We start from the raw sequence: 22,475 nt of genomic DNA, 5'->3' as shown, positions 1-22,475 counted from the left end.
AATCCTCCCTTCTACCCTCGGGCCGCAGCCCACCACAACGGGGACGGTTATCCTTCCTCTGTCTCTTCTCTTGACTTTTTCTCCTCTTATCTCTTCCGCCAGGTTGGCTCACTACTGCCGACTCCGGGATGTCCAGACATTGGCCATGCTCTGCAGCGTGTTCGAAGCCCAGTCTCGGCCTCAGGGAATACCAAACCCCTTCGGACCCTTTCCCGGCCGGTCGTCTAACCTTGTGGTGTCCCACAGCCGATACGTAAGCCTGCGGCCTCGTGCGTGATGTCCGACCGCTCCTAAAGGGAAGCCTGTTCTGACGCCGCTTCTGTTTGTCCTGCAGCCCAGCTTCACGTCCTCGGGCTCCTGCTCAAGCATGTCAGACCCAGGGCTCAACACCGGTGGCTGGAACATAGGTTGGTGTGGCGCTGCCTTGGGCACGCTGATTTCTGGCGCCCTGAACACTGTGTGTGAATTGTTACTGTGTCAGCTTCGGTTGGTAGATGCACTCTGTGTTTTCCTTGTTCCTCATTTCTCTTCCAATTTAATGTGATGGGGATGCTGACGTTAGCAAGGCCTGGACTTGAACCGGCCAGTTTCTGGGATGTCTTTGTGCCCGACTGGGTGGCTTTTCAACTTGTAACCTTGAAAGACTGGCAGTGGGACTGCAGTGTTCACCCGGTAAACCCGACCCTCATCCTTTCTCCCTCATGTGCACCCCTCCCCCGCCCCACCCAGCCGGGGTAGGGCCATTTGTTAGCTGTCTCTTCCCACGTGCCACCTTTCAAGGTAGAGAAATAAAGATGAGCCTGATTCCAGCTGGCCATAAAGGTCTATTTAACAAGTGTATTTGTGGCTTCTGGATTTTTGAAATTTTTTAAAAATCATCTTAATTTTCTTTTCTTCGTTCCTTTTTTTTTTTTTTCTTACTCAGAATTTATTCTTCTCTTATGTAGAACTTGCATGAGCTTAGTGATTTAGTTTCCTAGTCTATAGAAGAGAAGCCACAGATACAGAGACTTGGAAATAAAAGGTGGAGCCCGTTAGAGGCAGGGCAGGCGAAGAAGACATAGTTACAGTAATTTGATAAGAAGAGATAGAAAGTATTAAGAAAAAAAAAGACCCAAACAAAAATCAGCAGTTTGTGCTCAGTAAGTACAGTGTCAAATAATTTCCTGAGAGAATATCACTGTCTTGCCAATCTGGGCCATGCAGAAAAACATTTTACCAGTACTCTTTGCACAAGAAGTCAGGAAAATTCATTTTATTTAAAATAGTTTTAAAACTATGAAACTTAGGACATCTGAGTGGCTCAGTGGGCTAAGCCTCTGCCTTCGGCTCAGGTCATGATCTCAGGGTCCTGGGATCGAGCCCCGCATCGGGCTCTCTGCTCAGCAGGGAGCCTGCTTCCTCCTCTCTCTCTCTGCCTGCCTCTCTGCCTACTTGTGATCTCCCTCTGTCAAATAAATAAATAAAATCTTTAAAAAAAAGCTATGAAACTTTAAAATGTTTTGCAATTTTAAAATGTTTCAACAAAGTGAAGTTTCTCTTTCCTGGAAAACCCATTCAGGGAGGTGGGGCAGGGAAGACAGAAACCTTATTCCTTTGATTTTCTTGATGATAAAAGTAATTACATGGGGGCACCTCCGTGGCCCAGTCGGCTGAGTGTCCAACTCTTGGTTTCAGCTCAGGTTATGATATCAAGGATGTGAGTTTGCTAGAGATTCTCTCCCTCTGTCTGCCCCTCTCCCCTGCATGTGCACATAGACACACATGTTTTCTCTCTCTCTCTCAAATAAGTAAATACATCTTTTAAAAAAATAATACATGCCCACTATTAAAGAAGTATTAAAGATGAAAATAATCATCACTGAACCTTCATCTAGAAATATTGTCTATTAACATTCCAAAACACTTTTCCCAATTTGCGTGTGTGTGTGTTTGTGTGTGTGTGTGTGTGTGTGTGTGTGTGAAGGGTCATTCTATATATATATGATTTTGTGTTCTGTTTTTAATTTTATCATGAGAATTTTCTCACATCATTTAAAAAGTCTTTATCAATAATGACTGCTTTATCTAATATCCTATATCACTGTACCATAACCTGCTGCTTAATTGTTGTGTGTACTTCGTTCTTAGGTTACCTTAACAGTAAATATGTAAATAAAAAGGCAAGGCTATGGAAGAGCCTTAGGTACATTTCTCAGCATCTTCCCCTTAGCTTATTTTTCTTCTGGCAGCTAACTTGAGCACACTCTGCATTATGAGAGTTTCCAGACAATTTCTACGCCTTCTCTGATTTCTCTCTTCCCTTCCTGTTCGATTTGCTTCAGCGGGAAGAGAGGCAGAACATGTCTCCTCACCTTGGGGAGAGTCTTCTCCCGAAGAAATCCGCTTTGGGAGTCTTACCTACAGTGACCCCCGTGAACGAGAACGTGATCAGCATGATAAAAATAAAAGGTAACAACCTTCCCTGGCGAGAGCTGCAGTTTCATAATGCTTAGAGTCCCCAAAATCAAGACTCTTGCTGTAAGAAAGGTATGTTAAGATCATTAGGGATCGAGCTTGTTTTTCCTTAAAGAAACTGACAGGAAATCTTTTGAGTTTTATCCAGGCTTCTGGACCCCGCCAATACCCAGCAATTTGATGACTTTAAGAAATGCTATGGGGAAATCCTCTATCGCTGGGGTCTGAGAGAGAAACGAGCTGAAGTGCTGAAGTTTGTCTCTTGTCCTCCTGATCCTCACAAAGGCATTGGTGAATATGAACTTCTTTCTTTTCCCGTCACTGTCTGAAAGGTCCTATAATTTAATTTGTCCTTAAACATAAGACTTGGAGTGAAAAGTGTTCTAGCTTCTCACTTAGAAACAGATTTCTAAGGGATTTTCAGTCTGCTCTAACCTTCCAAAAACCCTTGCATTTCATGATCAGAGTATGTTTCTCTTCTAAGGGGAAGTAATTTTACATACAGTACTCAGATGCTGATTTGAAGGAAGGGTAATCATTCACCTACTCAACTAATACATACCGAGCTCTTGTGAGGCACAGTGCTAGCACATTCCTTCCCCTCCTGGAACTCACAGACTAGTGGGGGAGAAAAATGAAATAACTATAGGTTGTGGTCACTGTTGATGAGCAAACAAAAAGGATGTTGGCACAGGTAGAGCAGGGAGGGGGAATTTCAGGTGATGTCTGGCCGTGTGCGAGGAAGGCCTTTCTGAGGGGCTGCAGTGGAGGGATGAGAAGCCATCTGAGGAGAGCAGCAGACATTGAATTAGGAGAGGAAGCCCAGGGCTAGAACACAGTGAGCGAGAGGGGTACCAAATTAAATTGTAGGATAATTAGGGACTTGCAAGTCATGGTACAGAATTGGGATTATATTTCGAGTCCAATGGTAGGCTTCAAAGGGTATTAAGAAGTAAGTGACATGCTTTGGTTTCTATTTTGAGAGAATCACTGACTGTTAAACGAAGAAAGGATTGGAAGAGGGTGGGGTAGAAGTTGGAAGACCTTTGGGGTAGTTGAGGGAGCTCAACGGCCTGGTCTTGGGCGATGTCAACGGAGGTGGAGAGGGCGGTAGATCAGAAATACTTTCTAGAGGTAGACTCCGCATGATATGCTGACAAACTGGATGTGGGATTGAGGGGAAGGGGCAAAGCTTAGATGATTCCTAGGTTCCCAGTTTGGGCAACTGGGTAGGTCATGGTGCCACAGTCTAAGATAGAAGAGGCTGGAAGAAAGTTAAGAGGTGTGTTTGGGACCGCTGGAGATGTGGGCGAGCTGTCAGACTGGAATGTCACCTGGTGGCCAGATGGGAGTCTGGAGCTCAAAGGGGAGCCTGGGGCAAGAACTAGCAGTTTGGGGCATTCTCAGCATGTAGGTGGTCCTGGAGCTGTGAGAATGGGTACATTGACCTGGGACCTGGGGGGCAGGGAGGAAGAGTACAGGGAGAGAAGAGCCCACCCACTCCGGGCCTTGAGAGAAGCCGGTACCTGCAACTTAAGTCTAGAGGAATGGCCAGAGACAGACTCAGAAGGAGAGACCAGTTTTTGAGGAAAAGCAAGAGTGTGATCTGAAAGGAGCTAAGAGATGAGTTTTTTGTTTTGTTTTAAGATTTTATTTATTTATTTGACAGAGATCACAAGCAGGCAAAGAGGCAGGTGGAGAGAGAGGAAGGGAAGCAGGCTCCCTGCTGAGCAGAGAGACTGATGCGGGGCTCAGTCCATGGACCCTGGGATCATGACCTGAGCTGAAGGCAGAGGCTTTAACCCACTGAGCCACCCAGGCGCCCCAAGAGATGAGTTTTAAAGGGTGACGTGGGAGATCACTGGAGAGGGTGGTCTGAACACACGTCGATGTCCTCTCCCCCAGAGGCCCCCCATCCTGACAAGCATCTATCCAGAGCTTTCCTGAAAAGGTAACACCATGCAAAGAGAATCATGTTGTTGATAGCATTTGGGACCAGGGAGACAGCTTAGTGGTTACTGATTTTATGGGGCCTGAACAGACAGGCAGAAAAACAGTATGACACGCAACAGAATGCCCATCCCTCTCTGCGCTCCCCCCACCTTGATGGCTCAGAATTTAGTGATGCTTGGCACCTCAGGAAGTGGCACGAAGGTGAGACTAAACACAGGAGTATTGTTGGGTGGCTTTTTTTAGGGTCCCCAGGTCCCTGCTCCCAGTTTGCAGAGCAGGTTATGAGCCTTCCTCTGTCACAAAAGAAACTCAGGAATTTTTGTTCTCCAGAGAAGGCAGACAGCTTTCCAGATTGAAAGGGCGCACCAAGCACCTACTATAGTCAATGAAGAAAGACCCGGGATAAAGAAAGACCCAGGAGCTTCCAGCGAGCACAGGTCCCACACAGAGGATAAGGAATATGGGCAGCACCGCACCTCGCAGGAGCGGCGAACCAGACACGGGGAAGGAGAGGATGAGGTGGCATTGCCTTCAGAATTCTCCAGAAAATTATTTCTGCCCTAGAATCCTGCCCCAGATGATTAGTCCCCGTGTGAAAGTAAACCTTCTGCCTATCCAGGAAGGCAGGGAGTCGGGATGGTGGTGAAGGGAGACCCACCCGGCAGACCTGGAGGCAGACCTGGAGGCAGACCCCCTCCAGGCTGGTGCTGAGGAGCATCGTCTCCAAGAAGAGAAAGTTAGAAAAATAGCTAGTGGATTTCAGTGTCTGCTCTGTTTTTAGAGAAACGCATTTGAGAGAGCGTTTGCAAATGAATCACGGTAAGCAAACTAAGCAAACAACAATAAGACGGTTAGAAAAGCCAAGTGTGCAAGAAGGGAAAAGGGGTTGTGGTGCAGGGCTTGGCTCGAGTAACGCTCACCTAGGTAGATCATGTGAAAACAGAAGGCTGATCTAACCAAGTAATAATGAAACTGTGTGGGGAAGATGAGGGACGGGGTGTGTGTGTGGTTAGAGGGCATTTGGGGAGTGAAAGAAGCTTCCATGGGAAAGTAGAGAATGCTTAAATGTGGAAACTAAAAATTAGCTTCATAAAGGGGTGTTTGGAGATAGAAGGTAGAAATAAAAAGTTAAATGAGTTGGAAGGATTTCCTCCCGGGAGTGATGGGCGAGGGGGTGGAGGGGAATGCCGGTTTTGTTAATCAAACGTATAGTATTATTTGACTCTTTAAGCTGTATGTATGTGGTTTCAGTTAAAAAACCCAAACAAGGGACGCCTGGGTGGCTCAGTGGGTTGAGCCTCTGCTTTCGGTTCAGGTCATGATTGCAGGATCCTGGGATTGAGCCCTGTATCGGGCTCTCTGCTCAGCAGGAAGTCTGCTTCCCCCCCTCTCCCTGCCTACCTCTGAGCCTGCTTGTGATCTCTCTCTCTGTGTCAAATAAATAAATAAAATCTAAAAAACAAAACAAAACAACCCAAACAAGGTGCCTGGCTGGCTCATCGATAGAGCGTGTGACTCTGGATCTTGGGGTTGTGAGTTCGAGCCCCATGTTAGGTGTAGAGATGACTTAAAATCTTAAAAAAACAAAAACAAAAAAAACCCCAAAACCAAGCCAGAGTAATATGGAGATTTAGGTATCGAAAAACAAGTTTTGTTTTAATATGGATTATTTTGGTGTCTGTACTTGAGGGAATGCAAAGATGCAAAATGCTATGTGGACATTGTATTTTTCAGAGAATCTAAGTGCATGGAAGTTTATCAGAGAGAGTCACGAAGGCCTGGAACAATTTGTCATTTAGAATTAGTTTTCAGGGGTGCCTGGGTGGCTCAGAGGGTTAAAGCCTCTGCCTTCGGCTCAGGTCATGATCCCAGGGTCCTGGGATCGAGCCCCATATTGGGCTCTCTCCTTGGTTGGAAGCCTGCTTCCTCCTCTCTCTCTTTGCCTGCTTCTCTGCCTACTTGTGATCTCTCTCTGTTGAATAAATAAATAAAATCTTTTTTTTTTAATTTTAAAAGATTTTATTTATTTATCTGACAGAGAGAAATCACAAGTAGATGGAGAGGCAGGCAGAGAGAGAGAGAGGGAAGCAGGCTCCCTGCCGAGCAGAGAGCCCGATGCGGGACTCGATCCCAGGACCCCGAGATCATGACCTGAGCCGAAGGCAGAGGCTCAACCCACTGAGCCACCCAGGCGCCCAAATAAATAAAATCTTAAAAAAAAAAAAAAAGAATTAGTTTTCAGGAAAATATATGAATCCCAGAGATAGGTAATGGATACATTGCACCCTTATGAAATCTATTATTATTAGTGTCATGCCAGGTTCTGTTGGCCATACAAGGGAACATGAGGCGTGGTTTGGGTGTTACTGTCAAAAAGTCTCCAATCAGTGAAGCAAAACAGGAACTCATGGAGACTTCAGTGATCCTGAAGCATGAATAGTGAGTCCTAATACCATTGCAAATGGTATTGCAAGATTTCAAAGGGGAGGGATTCTAGTAGAGAGACTCACAGACAAAAGCGTTACGTATTTTTGTCTTTATTAGTTATTACTTTGGAAGAATTGGACTGCTCAAATCTAGCAAACAGCAGATATTGAAAGAAATTCTCCAGGGTTACCACGGCTGCAGTTAGTCTAGAAATTGCTGGAAACCAGCAGTTTCCTCTTGGGCTCATCACATCTGCAAGGGTCATCGCATATCAGCAGCAAATTTTAGGGATAAAATTGGTTTCATGTGAGGGGTTATATTTATAGAAAGGGCTTGAGGCTTCATTTATCTTGAAGGGATAGTCCTAGACAGAAGACTTTTTTAATAAACCCATCTCCATTACGAGATGATTTTTTTTCATTTTTAAAAATTAACATATAATGTATTATTTGTTTCAGCATTACAGGTGTATGAATCATCAGTCTTATACAATTCACAGCACTGCCCATAGCACATAGCCTCCCCAGTATCCATAACCCAGCCACTCTATTCCTGCCCTCCCCACCCCCAAGCAACCCTCAGTTTGTTCCCTTAGATTAAGAGTCTCTTATGGTTTGTCTCCCTCTCTGCTTTGATCTTGTTTTATTTTTTCCTTCCCTGCCCCAATGACCCCCTGCCCTGCCTCTCAAATTCTTTATGTCAGAGAGATCATAAGATAATTGTCTTTCTCTGATTGACTTCGCTTAGCATAATACCCTCTAGTTTCATCCATGTCGCTGCAATTTTTTATGGCTGCATAGTATTCCATTGCATATATACCACATCTTCTTTATCCATTCATCTTTTGATGGACATCTGGGCTCTTTTCATACTTTGGCTATTGTGGACATTGCTGCTATAAACATTGGGGTGCAGATGCCCATTTGGATCACCACATTTGTATCTTTAGAGTAAATACCCAGTAGTGCGTTTGCTGGGTCATAGCGTAGCTCTATTTTCAACTTTTTTGAGGAACCTCCATACTGTTTTCCAGAGTGGCTACACCCGCTTGCGTTCCCACCAACAGTTTAGGAGGGTTCCCCTTTCTCTGCATCCTTGCCAACATCTGTCATTTCCTAACTTGTTAATTTTAGTCATTCTGACTGGTGTGAGGTGGTATCTCATTGTGGTTTCGATTTGTATTTCCCTGATGCTAAGTGATGTTGAGCCCTTTTTCATGTGTCCATTGGCCATTTGTATGTCTTCTTTGCAGAAATGTCTGTTCATGTCTCCTGCCCATTTCTTTACTGGATTATTTGTTCTTTGGGTGTTTGACAAATTCTTTATAGATTTTGGATACTAGCTCTTTATCTGATATGTCATTTGCAAGTATCTTCTCCCATTCTGTCCATTGTCTTTTGGTTTTGTTGACAGTTTTCTTTCCTGTGCAAAAGCTTTTTATCTTGATGAAGCCTCAATAGTCCATTTTTGCTTTTGCTTCCCTTGCCTTTGGTGGTATGTCTAGGAAGAAGTTGCTGCAGCTGAGATCGAAGAGGTTGCTGCCTGCGTTCTCCTCAAGGATTTTGATGGATTCTTGTCTCACATTGAGGCCTTTCATCCATTTTTAATCTATCTTTTTGTGTGTGGTATAAGGAAATGGTCCAGTTTCATTCTTCTGCATGAGGCTCTCCAATTTTCCCAACACCATTTGTTGAAGAGACTTTTTTCATTGGACATTCTTTTTTTTTTTAATATTTTATTTATTTATTTGACAGAGATCACAAGTAGGCAGAGAGGCAGGCAGAGAGAGAGGATGAAGCAGGGTCCCCGCTGAGCAGAGAGCCCGATGTGGGGCTTGATGTGGGGCTCAATCCTAGGACTTTGGGATCGTGACCCGAGCTGAAGGCAGAGGATTTAACCCACTGAGCCACCCAGGTGCCCCTTCATTGGACATTCTTTCTTGCTTTGTTGAAGATGAGTTGACCATAGAGTTGAGGGTCCATTTCTGGGCTCTCTATTCTGTTCCATTGATCTGTGTGTCTGTTTTTGTGCTGGTACCATACTGTTTTGATGATCACAGCTTTGTAATAGAGATTGAAGTCTGGAATTGTGATGCCACCAGCTTTGGTTTTCTTTTTCAACACTCCTCTGGCTATTTGGGGTCTTTTCTGGTTCCATATAAATTTTAGGATTATTTGTTCCATTTCTTTGAAAAAAAAAAAAAAAAAGATGGTATTTTGATAGGGATTGCATTAAATCACACATTTGATTTTGGCTGTATTTTGGTCTATTAGAAGAAACTACCTCCCAAAATTTTAAAGGAAGAAAAATTCATATATATATATATATATATATATATATATATATATATGTGTAAACATGATGAAGGGATGGAATATGACTGTAAAGATGAAAATTTTAAAAGATTCTAAAAAAGGAATTGATAAGATAAGAAGTTGGCTAAAAATAGAAAAAAAAAAAAAAAGATGGAAGAATGTGACCCGGCTGGAGACTAGAACAAAGCCATGCACTAGATTTAGAGTATATTTTGATCTATTAGAAGAAACTGTATCCCAATATTTTAAAGAAAGAAAAACCTATATGTATACAAAAAATAAGGTTAAATATAAGGAAGGGGTAAATTTAAAATTTAAAAAGATTTTTAAACAGATAAAATTAAAAGATTTTTTAATAAAACAGTTTAAAATGTTAAAACAGGAAAGAGGAAAAATTAAATAGAATAAGAAAATAAGTAAACTTCAAAAAATTTAACTTTGAAAGACTAAAGAATCATGGGAAATAAGCGATGAATTCTGTGTATGTCTTTCCTCTAGCTCTGGAGTTTCACAGTTCTCAGTGATCAGTGAACTTGGTCTTGGCTGGATGTTCTTGCCGAGTAGGGTCTGTTTCCATCTATTCCGTGATTCTCAAATGTCTTCGCCTGAGGCCAAATTGTACCGCCTTTGCCAGGGATCGGCTAAGTAATCTGCTCAGGTTCGCTCTCCCGAGCTTTTGTTCCCTGAACGCTTTCCGTAGAGCTCTGGAGAACAGGAATGAAGATGGCGGCCCCCCAATCGCTGGCCAGAAGAGCCGAGAGCTGGGACCCCACTTCTCAGTGCTCCCTCAGAGAAAAGCCATTAGTCTCTCCCATCTCCCTGTTCTCTGGCGGCGGTGCATGCTCACCTGGCCTGTGACCGAGTGTTTCTATCTCTGGCACTTGGCCCGGTTTGGAGTCTCAGCGTGCTCGCATGCCGCTTCTCCCGGAAGAGAAAGGGTCTGCCTGGATCCAGGGATCCACCACCTGTGCGTCCCCTGCCGGCTCATCCCGGTTTAAGGTAATCCTGAGCTGAGAACCCTGACCTTGGCTCCAGCTCTGACGTGGGCTTCCCAGGTGTGATACCTGGCAGCTTTGCCACACTCAGACACCCCCGTCTTCCTGTGACCCCGAGGGTCCTGAGACCACAGTGTCTCAGGGCTCCGCCCCCACTTAGCCTCTGGAGCGACATCCCTCAGTGGAGCAGACTTCTAAAAGTTCTGATTTTGTGCTCTGCTCTATCACGTGCTAGGAGTCGGCCCCTCCTCCCACGGTCTATCTTCCAGTGGCTTCAGATTCACTTCTCTGCACGTCCTACATTCCAGAAAGTGGTCAATTTTCTGTTCCTAGAATTGCTGCTTTTCTTCTCTTCAATCTCCTGTTGAGTTTGTAGGTGTTCAGAACGGTTTCATAACTTTCTGGCTGAACTCCTAGGCCCTGATTCAGGTCTTCTGCTCCTCTGCTATCTTGCTCCTCCTCTACAAGATGATTTTTGATTTTGTGGGGCTTTTTTTTTTTTTTTTTTTTTTTTTTTTTTGTGGTATGCGGTGCTTGGTAATTATGGCGGCACAGGTGAGGTGTTTGGGACGCCCCCCAAATCCTGCCCCAGAGGCATGTGTCTGCTCACCTAAATTTTGTTCTCAGCCCTTTCTGCGTCTATGTCTGTTAATTTAACATCTTATTCATCTTGCTGGTTTTATTTACATTTGTGTAATTGCTGGTAATTAATACACATAGCTCTTCTGTATGTAGGGTCATGTGGTGTTAAGCCTTGGGAGCTGGCTTCTGCTTGCGGGTTTCATAAAGCCTTAGGAGTCATAATTTGATCATTTATGTGCCAGACGTTTTTTTATTGTCCTTATTAGTTTGCCCATTGAGAACCAGGAATGCTTTGTTTTGCCTCTGCCAGCTTTCCCGTGCAAAGCCTGTACCTCATATGCTTCCTTCCCTGAGATTCCCCAAGTTTGTCAGGGTTTCTGGAAAAGACACCTTGACAGCTTGTGATTTCATACAAACTCTCTATCCCTTTGTATCTCCACTTGTGGGAGGAAGTGAGTCTGTACACCAGCGTGACCCAGGTGCGTGCCACTCCTTCTCAACTAATGGCCATTCCATTATGTAGAACAATAAGAGGCAAGAGAAAAATATTAAAATCACATGTAGTGACTTAGTGTTTTTGTATTCCCTATCTTTGTGAATTTATATCCACTTAGAAATTGGCTACATCTCCCCAAATGACTCATTAATTAACTAAATGAAATATTAGTTCAGGTCTTAAAGTTAATAACGATTTTAGAGATCACATTTAAGCTGACATAGTATGGAGAAACATAGTTACTAATGACATACCGAGTTTTTCAGGGAGATGACATTTTAATAATTTTACCCAGAGAGATCTGGAGAATAATTGGGTTTTCATTTACAGTTATGTCAAATGTCAAATAACAACCCCCTTTTAAAGATAAAATTCAATTTATTGAATACACAACTTTCACGTTCTCATAATTTTAAAGGTTGAATCTTGCCCAACCAATAAAACCAGTAAAGGAAATTAAAGGATTTAAACTAATTAGGCTTTTCACAGGAACATAAACCAAACTCTTACCTAGAGGTTGTGCATAGAGGGATAAGACATGGCTGTTTTTCACCAAACTTATCAAACCAGCCTAATTAATCTCAGGATTTACCTGAACTGAGACCATCATAAAATTTTTCCTTGGTTACCTTGTATTTTAAAAGTCTTTACGGGTACATTTTTGTGACTGCCACTTGTCCTGAGTCAGAGAAATTGGCTCAGGTTCAAGAAACAAGCCTTCCTCTGTTGTAGGAGGTGGACGGGGAAGAGGAAAGTAGGAAGTTGGAAAATGTGAAGGTTTGGTGGCTAGAGATGAAGGCTTCTCTGAGGGAAGAGGGGAGGCCAGCAGGTGAGGGAGGGGAGCGCTGCTTGTGCAGGGGCCACATGGGCTGTGGTGGAGGCAAGAAGCACCCCCGGGAAAATGGCAGCACCGCCACGGGGCAGCCCTGGGAGTCTGCTGGTCGGTTGTTGTGTATTTAGTGAGAAGCGTATCTTGCCGGCGCACCTTCCCTCAGGAAAGCTGGGGGCAGATGTGGGATAAGCAGCTGCTAGCGCTCCTTGGCCTGGGGGTTCTGGTTCGGGCCGTGGAGGGAGAGTTGGGGAGACTTGCAAAAATGTGATGATAATGTTGGTCCATGTCATTCGGTCTGACCTCAAGGGAAACTGTCGCCAGAAAGGGTGAAGGCAGCATGGGGAGGTCGGGTGTGCAGAGGTTCAGGGCGTGGGTTTTGAAGGCACCGGGGATGGTGCCAAGAACTGGGGTCAAGAGAAGAAAGAAAACCATGAACAAAGTCCTGAGAGAACGGGGTGTGGGAATGTGTGTCCAGAGTGCCGTCGGTGAGGGCAGCGAAGAGGCAAGGGTGGCGAAGCCAGGTGGCATTTCCTCCAGGGGAGAGGCGATGGTCTTGAGGCAGTAATGGGGCGCGGTCTGCTGCGTCACCTCAGCGCTCCTTGGGACCCCAGACGGAAGCAGCCTTTCCTGCAGAGGCCCGCAGAGGCCCGCAGAGGCGGCAGGCAGCAGGCTCTAGGCAGGGCTAGACAGAGGGTGCCGTCGGAGGAGAGTGTGTGGCCGTGGTCTGTTCCTGGGGAAGCACACTGGAAGCTGGGTAAGGGAGACGGGGGTCCGCATGGGCCACCTGGGCTCAGGGTCATGCCCAGGGTGCACTAGGACATGAAGATGGTGGACTTAGCCCTCGGGGTCTTTTCCAGGTTGCTGGGGACCCGGCGGTCCTGACTGCAGGATCCTGACACAGCGCATCTGTGCCACCTGGTCTGGTTCAAATAGGGAGGACTAGTGACAGTGATCAGGTGTTGCTGGGTGTCACTGAGTCCGTCAGTTCTGTCAGCCAACAGTTGGTGACCACCTCTATGAGCCAGGCCCATGCAGTCATCAGCATAGGAGAGGATGAAGGGTAGCCATCACCTGGCCTTTTCACCCTGGGCCTCCCAGCAGCCAGGCATCTCCTGCACTGTCCACCTGCACCCAGCCTGCAGTGACAGCAGCGTGTCTTTGTAAGACTTAGCAAGATTGTGGAAGAAGGGCATCTGCTGTTTAAAAAAAAAAAAAAAAGAATCTTTGTTGTAATAGAATCCTTGCAGACTCCTCACATGAAGACATTCTTACTGACCGTGCCCAGTTGCGTTTCGCAGAACTAACCTTCCGCGTGTCTTGTTTTGGCCACCTCCACCCATCTGCAGAGTTCGGTGTGTACTGCAGCCACTGCCGGAGCGAGGTCCGCGGCACACAGTGTGCCATCTGCAAAGGCTTCACATTCCAGTGTGCCATCTGCCACGTGGCGGTACGAGGATCATCCAATTTCTGCCTGACCTGCGGGCATGGTGGGCACACCAGCCACATGATGGAGTGGTTTCGGACCCAGGAGGTGTGTCCCACCGGATGTGGATGTCACTGCCTGCTTGAAAGCACATTCTGAATTTATGGACCAGGGAAGTTGTCGCCAATCCCAGAGGACTCCATGAATGTTGGAGGACAAGCTCTTCACCAGAAGGGAGGCTCCAGCAAGCCATTCCCGACCAGACTGGAGCACGTACCCCTCAAAGACTGCCACCGCACCACCACTGCAATAGAAAAGTACACGAGCTTTTGCTTCTTTTCTGTTTGGCTGTTGGTGGCATAGAGGTCACCGGGAAGGAGGGGACAGATGTGCAGAGCCATGGAGCCAAGTGGAAATCTTCCTGAAGAAAAGCACCTGCCTCCAGAGCCGTGTTTACCTTCAAGGTGTGAACCTTAAACCACTGAACAGCATCCTTTCTGAAGCCATTTCAGACCAAGGTTGGATACAAAGAATGGTCTCCTGAGCCAAAGGACAGTGTACATTAACTCAGTTGATAAGGGAGTCTGTGATACAAGTTGGTACGTTTCAATGAATTGATGGATAGTAGCCTTTTAAAAGTGACACTTAAATTATAAATACATGATGTACTTAAGGACCGTAAAGATGTATCTTAAGTTTGTTATTTCTCTTCAAGCTGCTCTCCCTTGGCTAATAAAAGTCAGGTCATTGTTTGGGGAATTAAAAAAAGGAGATGATTTTTTTTTTTTAAAGATATTATTTATTTATTTGACAGATCACAAGTAGGCAGAGAGGCAGGCAGAGAGAGACAGGAGGAGGAAGCAGGCTCCCTGCTGAGCAGAGAGCCCGATGCGGGACTCGATCCCAGGACTCTGAGATCATGACCTGAGCCGAAGGCAGCGGCTTAACCCACTGAGCCACCCAGGCGCCCCAAAAAAAGGAGATGATTGAACAGTGTTTTAATGAAATTGTTTTTAATTTTTTTTCTAATGAAGTTAACTCCTTGGGATAGGACCAAAGTCAGTGCTCAGATTTTCAAAGGAATGCTCATTTACTCTTGTCATCGGTTGGGATAAAATAGAATTTGATATTTTAAGTTTCTTTCCAATTCCAAGAGTTTTTTGTTTTTTAAGATTTATTCATTTATTTTAGAGAGAGAGCACAGGGCTGGTGTGGAGGGGTGAGGAGGAGGAAAAGGGAGAGAGAATCTTCAGCAGACTCTGCATTGAGCACAAAGCCTGATGTGGGGCTTGATCCCATAACCCTGAGGTCATGACCTGAGCCAAAACAAAGAGTTGGATGCTCAAATGGCTACACCCCACCAGGAGCCCAATCCCGGAAGTCTTTTAATCATTTCATTTAGCAAAAGGAAAATGAGCTGGCTTCACGGCATTGATACTCCAGTCTCTTATTGCCACTGGGCAGGTTGGCTGAGTTCTCCTAAGTTCCTACCACTCTTCATTTGGGCTCCCTCACAGACTTTCTGTTTTTTGTTTATCTGCATTCCAAGTGGCTGTGACTCAGATGTCCACCTGTTTTATTCTTCAGAATGATTTCCAACTCTTCACATATTATATGTGCCAGGAAAGAGAAATATTTTTCATATTTCTACTGGAATATGTATTTGTTTCTTAGAATTTTACAGTTCCAAGTGGATTAACTTAAGAAATATAAGTATGTGTCTCAAAATGTGTTGTACATCCCTGTTTTAAACTATAGATCAGGACCCAGTAATGGATTGTGAAATCAATTTAGTATATAAAAACCAGCACTAGGGGCGCCTCAGTGGCTCAAAGCCTCTGCTTTCGCTCAGAACATGATCCCAGGGTCCTGGGATCGAGCCCCGTATTGGGCTCTCTGATCAGCAGGGAGCCTGCTTCCTCCTCTCTCTCTGTCTGCCTCTCCACCTGCTTGTGGTCTCTGTCTGTCAAATACATAAATAAAATCTTAAAAAAAAAAGCATTAAAAAAATGAAATAGAGTAGAGGAGAAATGATGAGCATGTACCATAAAAAGGATAAATACCATTTTGTGTGACCTGTTTATGAGTGTATATGTACACATTCGCATATATGTATAATGGATTACAGTGTAAACTCATTTCTTACTGAGAATTTTGAGGCGAAGACCCATTCATATGTTACCTACAAGTGACTCATTTTAGACCTAAAGGTCAAGCCCTGCATTGGGCTCCACACTGAGCATGGAGTCTGCTTGAGATTCTCTCTCCATCTTCTTCTGCCCATCCCTCTGCTCTCTTTCTCTCAAATAAATAAATAAATCTTTAAAAAAAAAAAGGGCACTATATAATAATAAAGGGGATAATCCAACAGGAAGGTATAACAATTGTAAATATATGTACATCCAACATGGGAGTACTCAGATACATAAAACAATACTAACAAACATAAAGGAACTAGTCTATGATTATAATACATTAATAGTAGGGGACTTTAACCTCCCTATTATATCAATGGGGACAGGTCACCTAAACAGAAAACCAGCAAGGAAACACTTTGAATAACACACTGGTCCAGATGGACTTAGCAGATATATTCAGAACATTTCATCCTAAAACAACAGAATATACATACTTTTCAAGTGCATATGGAACATTATCCAGAATAGATCACATATGAGGCCACAAAATAGGTCTCAACAAATACAAGAATATTGAAGTCATCCCATGCACCTTTTTTGGCCACAGAGCTGTGAAACCAGAAGTCAACCACAAGAAAATATCTGGAAATACCAAAAATACATGGAGGTTAAATAAGATGCTACTAAACAATGGATGGGTCCACCTGGCAATAAAAGAAGAAATTTTTAAAAATACATGAAAATGAAAACACACTTGTCCAAAACCTTTGGGGTACCGCAAAAGTGGTCTTAAGAGGAAATAGATAGTAATACAGGCCTATTTCGAGCAAGAAAAATCTTAAATAAACAACACAACCTTCAACTAAAGGAGCTAGAAAAGAGCTACAAACAAAGCCTAAAGCTAGCAGAAGGAAGGAAATAAAGATCAGAGCAGAAATAAATGATACCGGGGCGCCTGGGTGGCTCATTTGTTAAGCATCTGCCTTCCGTTCAGGTCATGATCCCAGGCTCATGGGATAGAGCCCAGATCGGGCTCCCTGCTAGGTGGGAAGCCTGCTTCTTCCTCTCCCATTCCCCCTGCTTGTATTCCCTCTCTCACTGTGTCTCTCTCTGTCAAATAAAATCTTTAAAGAAATGATACAGAAACCAAGAAAAGGAAAAAAAAAAAAAATAGAACAGATCAGTGAAACCAGAAGCTGGTTCTTTGAAAAAATTAATAAAACTGATATGCCTTTAGTGAGATTTATTAAAAAGAAACAAAAAGTACCCAAATAAATCACAAATTAGGAGAAATAACGAATAGAACAGAAATACAAACAATTACAAGAGAATATTATGAAAAGCTATATGCCAACAAATTGGACAACCAAGAAGAAATGGGTAAATACCTAGAGTCATATAAATTACCAAAACTGAAACAGGAAGAAATAGGAAACTGACTGATTACCAGCAAAGGAACTGAATCAATAATCAAGAAACTCCAGCAAATAAAAGTCCAGGACCAAGTGGCTTCACAGGCAAATTCTACCAAACATTTAAAGAAGAGTTAATACCAACTCCTCAAGCTATTCCAAAAAATAGAAAAGGAAGGAAAACTTCCAAATTCATTCAATGAGGACAGCATTATCCTGATCTCAGAACTAGATAAAGACGACCCTAAAAAAGAGAACTACATCCTGATGAATATAGATGCAAAAATTCTCAATAAAATACTAGCAAACCAAATCCAAGAATACATTTTTAAAAATCTTCCACCACAATCAAGTGGGATTTATTTGTGGCTTGCAAAGGTAGTTGTATTTGCAAATCAATGTGATATACCACACTAATAAAAGAAAGGGTAAGAACCATGTGATGATCACTTCAGTAGATGCAGAAAAAAATTTGATGAAGTACAACATCCATTCATGATAAAAAAAAAAAAAAACCTCAATAAAGTAAATTTAGGGGGATCATACCTCAACATATAAAGGCCACATATGAAAAACCCATAACTAATATCCTAAATGGCAGGGGGGAACCGAGAACTTTATGGTCAGAAACAAGACAGGATTGTCCACTCTTACCACTTTTATTCAACATAGTACTAGAAGTCCTAGTGACAGCAATCAGACAACAAAAAAAATAAAAGGCAACCAAATCAATAAGAAAGAAGTAAAATTTTCACTGTTCACAGATGACATGATGCTCTATATAGATACCCTAAAGACTCCACCAAAAAACCTGCTAGAACCGATAAACAAATTCAGTAAAGTCTCAGGATAAAAAATCAACATATAGAAATCTGTTGCTTTTCTATACACCAACAGTGAAGTAGCAGAAACAGAAATTAAGGAATCAGTCCCGTTTATAGTTACACCCCAAACAAAAAGATGCCTAGGAATATCTCCAACAAAAGAGGTGAAATATCTATACTCTGAAGACTACAAATTACTGATGAAGAGATTCAAGACACTGTTTGTCGTGGCACCTCAGAGGTGGTCAGGTGAAGCTGAACATCTCTTTCCCAGCTACTGGCTGTGAGGAACTCATTGAAGTGGATGATGAATGGAAATTTCATACGTGTTATGAGAAGCGTGTGGCCAAAGATGTTGCTGCTGATGTCCTGGGTGAAGAATGGAAGGGTATATGTTCCAGATCAGTGGTGGCAATGTCAAACAAGACTTCCCCAAGAAACAGCATGTCTTGACCCAAGGCTGTGTCTGCGTGCTGCTGAGTAAGGAGCATTCTTGCTACAGGCCAAGTAGGACTGGAGAAAGAAAGTGCCAATCTCAGTGTTTTCAATTTGGTCATTGTTCAAAAAAAAGAAAAAAAAAGGGAAGAAGGATAATCCTGGACTCACTGATACTACTGTGTCTTGTTGCCCAGGACCCAAAAGAGCTAGCAGAATCCTCGAACTTTTCAGTCTCTCTAAAGAAGATGATGACCACCAGTATGTTTTGAGGAAGCCCCTGAACAAAAGTGCTCAGGATTCAGCATCTTGTTACTCTACGTGTCCTCCAACACTGAGCCACCCAGGCTCACCTGGGACACTTTCTAACACCATACTAAATGGATTAAAGACCTAAATATGAGACCTGAAACAGAGTAACCTCTTTGACATTGGCTATCAAAACTTCTTTCCAAATATGTCTCCTGAGGCAAGGGAAACAAAAGCAATAATAAACTATTGAGGGGCACCTGGGTGGCTCAGTGGGTTAAAGCCTCTGTCTTTGGCTCAGGTCATGATCCCAGGGTCCTGGGATCAAGCCCCGAATTGAGCTCTCTGTTCAGCAGGAAGCCTGCTTCCTCCTCTCTCTCTCTGCCTGCCTCTCTGTCTACTTGTCATCTCTGTATGTCAAATAAATAAAATCTTAAAAAAATAAACTGTTAAGATTACATCAAAATTAAAAGCTTCTGCACAGTGAATGAAGCCATCAAAAAAACTAGAAGTCAACCTATGGAATGGGAGAAGATATTTGTAAATGACATATCTGATAAAGGGTTAGTATCCAAAATACATAAAGATCTTATAAAACTCACTCCCCAGGGACCTCTGGGTAGCTCAGTTAAGTGTCGAAATTTTGATCTCAGCTCAGGTCTTAATTTCAGGGTTGTGAGTTCAAGCCCCTCATTGGGCTCCATGCCCAGCATGGAGTCTACTAAAGAACCAAAAGAAAACAAAACGCCCCCAAAATGAATAATTCAATTAAAAATGGTCAGAAGACATGAACAGACATTTGACATACAGTTGGTCAAAAGACACATGAAAAGATGCTCAACACCTCTTATCAGGGAAATGCAAATCAAAACTGCAATGATATATCACCTTACATTTGTCAGAATGGCTGAAATCCACAACAGAAGAATCAACAGGTGTTGGAGGATGTGGAGAAAGAGGAACTCTCTTGCACTGTTGGTGGGAATGCAAACTGGTGCAGCCACCATGGAAACAGTATGGGGGTTCCTCAGTACACTAAACATAGAACTACCCTACAATGCAGCAATTTCACTACTAGGTATTTACCCAAAGAATACAAAATATTTATTCAGAGGGATACATGCACCTCAGTGTTTATAGCAGCATTATCCACAATAGCCAAATTATGGAAACAACCCAAGTATCCACTGATTGATGAATGGATAAAGATGATGTGAGATATATATACGTGTGTGTGTATATAAATGGACTATTACTCAGCCATAAAAAAGAATGAAATCTTGCCATTTGCAATGACATGGATGGAGCTAGAGAGTATTACACTGAGCAAAATAAGTCAGTGAGAGAAAAATAAATGCCATATGATCTCATTCATATGTGGAATTTAAGAAACAAAACCAAAAAGCAAAGGTAAAAAAATGAGAGAGGAAGAGAAAGAGGGAGATAGACTGCACATCAAGAAACAGACTTTTATGTATAGAGAACAAATTGATGGTTACCAGAAGTGAGGTGGGTTGGGGGATAAGTTAAATAGGTGGTGGGGATTAAGGAATGCACTTGTTATGATGAGCACTGGGTGATATATGAAAGTGTTGAATAAAAAAAAAAATGAAGTAGACTTGAACTCTAAGAAAAAAAAAATTGAAGTAGAGTTGACACACAGTATTACATTAGTTTCAGTTGTACAACATCGTGATTCAACAACTCGATAGGTAATGCTATGCTCAGATCCTTCCCACAATTATAGCTGCCATCTGTCATCCTATAGGCTATTACAATACCAGTGACTATATTCCCAAGGCTGTGCCTTTATCTCCATGACTTACTCATTGCATAACTGAAAACCTGTACCTCCCACTCCCCTTCACCCATGTCGCCCAAGTCTCCACTCCTCCACTTCTGGTAACAATCAACATGTTCTCTGTAATTATGGGTCTGTTTCTGCTTTTTTGTTGTTGTTGTTCTTATGTTTGATTTTCTAAATTCCTCATCTCATGTGGTTTTATTACATCTTCTTTATCCATTCATCTATGGATGGGCACTTGGATTTGTGTATAACATCTTCCATGTCTTGGATATTGTAGATAATGCTACATAAACATGTATCTTTTCAGGTTAGCATTTTTGTTTTCTTTGGGTAAATACTGAGTAGTGGAATTACCAGATCATATGGTATTCATGTGGTATTTCTATTTTTAATTTTTGGGGGGAATCTACTGTTGTCCACAGTGGCTGTACCAATTTACATTCCCACCAACAGTGCATGAGACTTCCTTTTCTGCCACACCCTTGCCAACACTTGTTATTTGTTGTCTTTTTTATTCTAGCCATTCTAACAGGTGTAAGGGGATATCTCATTGTAGTTTTGATTTGTATTTCTCTGATGATTAGTGATGTTGAACATCTTTTCATGTGTCTGCTGGCTATCTGTATGTCTTTGGAAAGATGCCTATTCAGGTACTCTGCCCCTTTTTATTTGGATGATTTGTATTTTTGATGTTGAGTTGTATATGTCTTTGTATATTTTGGATAGGAACCCCTGATCAGGTATACTATTTGCGTATATTTTCTCCCATTCCATATGCCATTTCATTTTATTGATAATTTCCTTGCTGCACAAAAGCTTTTTATTTGATGTAGTCCCAATAGTTTACTTTTGCTTTTGTTTTCCTTGCCTTATGAGACATATCTAGAAAAATGTTGTGACAGTCAATATCAAATAAATTATTTTCAATGTTTTCTTCTAGGAGTTTTATAGTTTCATGTCCTACATTTAGGTCTGTAATCCATTTTGAGTTTATTTGTGTGTGTGTATGTAAGAAAGTTAATCAGTCCACTTTTATAACTATTTTTATTTTTCAGTTAATCTTTTTAAGCTGTTGATCCATTTTTGAAAAACAGAGATATGCTATACATACCAGTAAATAGTGAAAATGCAAATTTAATAGACATCACACTCATTTGATAGACAAAATGAAATGGCCAACACAATTTTATATGCACATATGCAGTCTTTGGGAATATCATTAAGAACATACTAATTAAAAAATGAGATGTTTATTAAAATTGTAGTTAATGTTATGTGTCAAATTTGAGGAAACATATACACATACCAAATTATCTTTTTCCCCTGGAGGGCTTGACTTGCAGACCAATTAGGAACACCCGTGATTTGAGGATCTTACTTGAGAAATAACTGCTGTAGATGATGGGGAGCCTTCGAGGGAGGTTAAACGGGAGACCGACAGGTCAGGTCTTAGTTTGACCATGTGCAAATTAGAGGTGAAGAGATGGTGGAAAGGGACATTGGTTAGAAGTCTATTTCTGTGTCTTAATTAGGACAGCAACAGTGGGAATACAGACTCTAAGGCAAAAGGAGATGAAAACCATCTCTTTGGGAAAAATGTGTGGTCAGCCTTGGTACTACTTCCCAGGATGAGAGAGCAGCTGTCGCTAAGAACAATGACAGGGAGCTTGTACTTCCCTGAACCGCTGTTTTATGGTGCCAGAATTATTATTATTATTATTATTATTATTATTATTATCATTGCATTTCATGACTCTTTTTAGTTTTTCATTTTTCTTTTTTAGATTTCATTTCTTGTTATTTATTATTAAAGTGTAGTTGGCATGCAATGTTGTATTAGTTTCACATGCACAGCATAGTGATCTGACAATTCTGTACATTATTCAGTGTTTGCCCTGGTAAGTGTAGTTACCATCTGTCACCACACAGTGTTATTGCAGTATTATTGACTGAGTTCCCTCTGCTATACTTTTCACCTTTGTGACTTACTTATTTTATAACTGAAAGTTTGTAGCCCTAATCCCCTTCCTCTATTTCACCCATCTCCCCACCCACCTCCCCTCTGGTAGAATTTGTTCTTTTAATCTTTTTATTTTTAGGTCATTGTAGATTCACATATGGTTCTAAGAA

General features: G+C 42.5%; 1 protein-coding gene across 3 annotated transcripts in view; it reads left to right on the top strand.

Moving 5' to 3' along the window:
• Window positions 1-22,031, top strand: part of WDR59 (WD repeat domain 59) — a 101,537-nt gene extending 79,506 nt beyond the window's left edge. For 2 of the 3 annotated variants that reach the window (XM_059383590.1, XM_059383589.1), the window contains 5 exons: window positions 103-253; window positions 335-407; window positions 2,325-2,451; window positions 2,606-2,748; window positions 13,404-22,031. In XM_059383590.1, coding sequence (XP_059239573.1) covers window positions 103-253; window positions 335-407; window positions 2,325-2,451; window positions 2,606-2,748; window positions 13,404-13,639 — 730 coding nt within the window. In that variant the 3' untranslated portion in view covers window positions 13,640-22,031. Of the gene's footprint in view, window positions 1-102; window positions 254-334; window positions 408-2,324; window positions 2,452-2,605; window positions 2,749-12,914; window positions 13,372-13,403 lie in introns of those variants that run through there. The other variant, XM_059383592.1, reaches the window with a different exon arrangement.
• The last annotated feature ends 444 nt before the right edge of the window (window positions 22,032-22,475 follow it).

The sequence above is a fragment of the Mustela nigripes genome, chromosome 17 (genome assembly GCF_022355385.1).
Source record: "Mustela nigripes isolate SB6536 chromosome 17, MUSNIG.SB6536, whole genome shotgun sequence".
Taxonomy (NCBI): Eukaryota; Metazoa; Chordata; class Mammalia; order Carnivora; family Mustelidae; genus Mustela; species Mustela nigripes.
The sequence above is the reverse complement of the archived record's forward strand: the minus strand, read 5'-3'. Positions and strand labels throughout refer to the sequence as shown.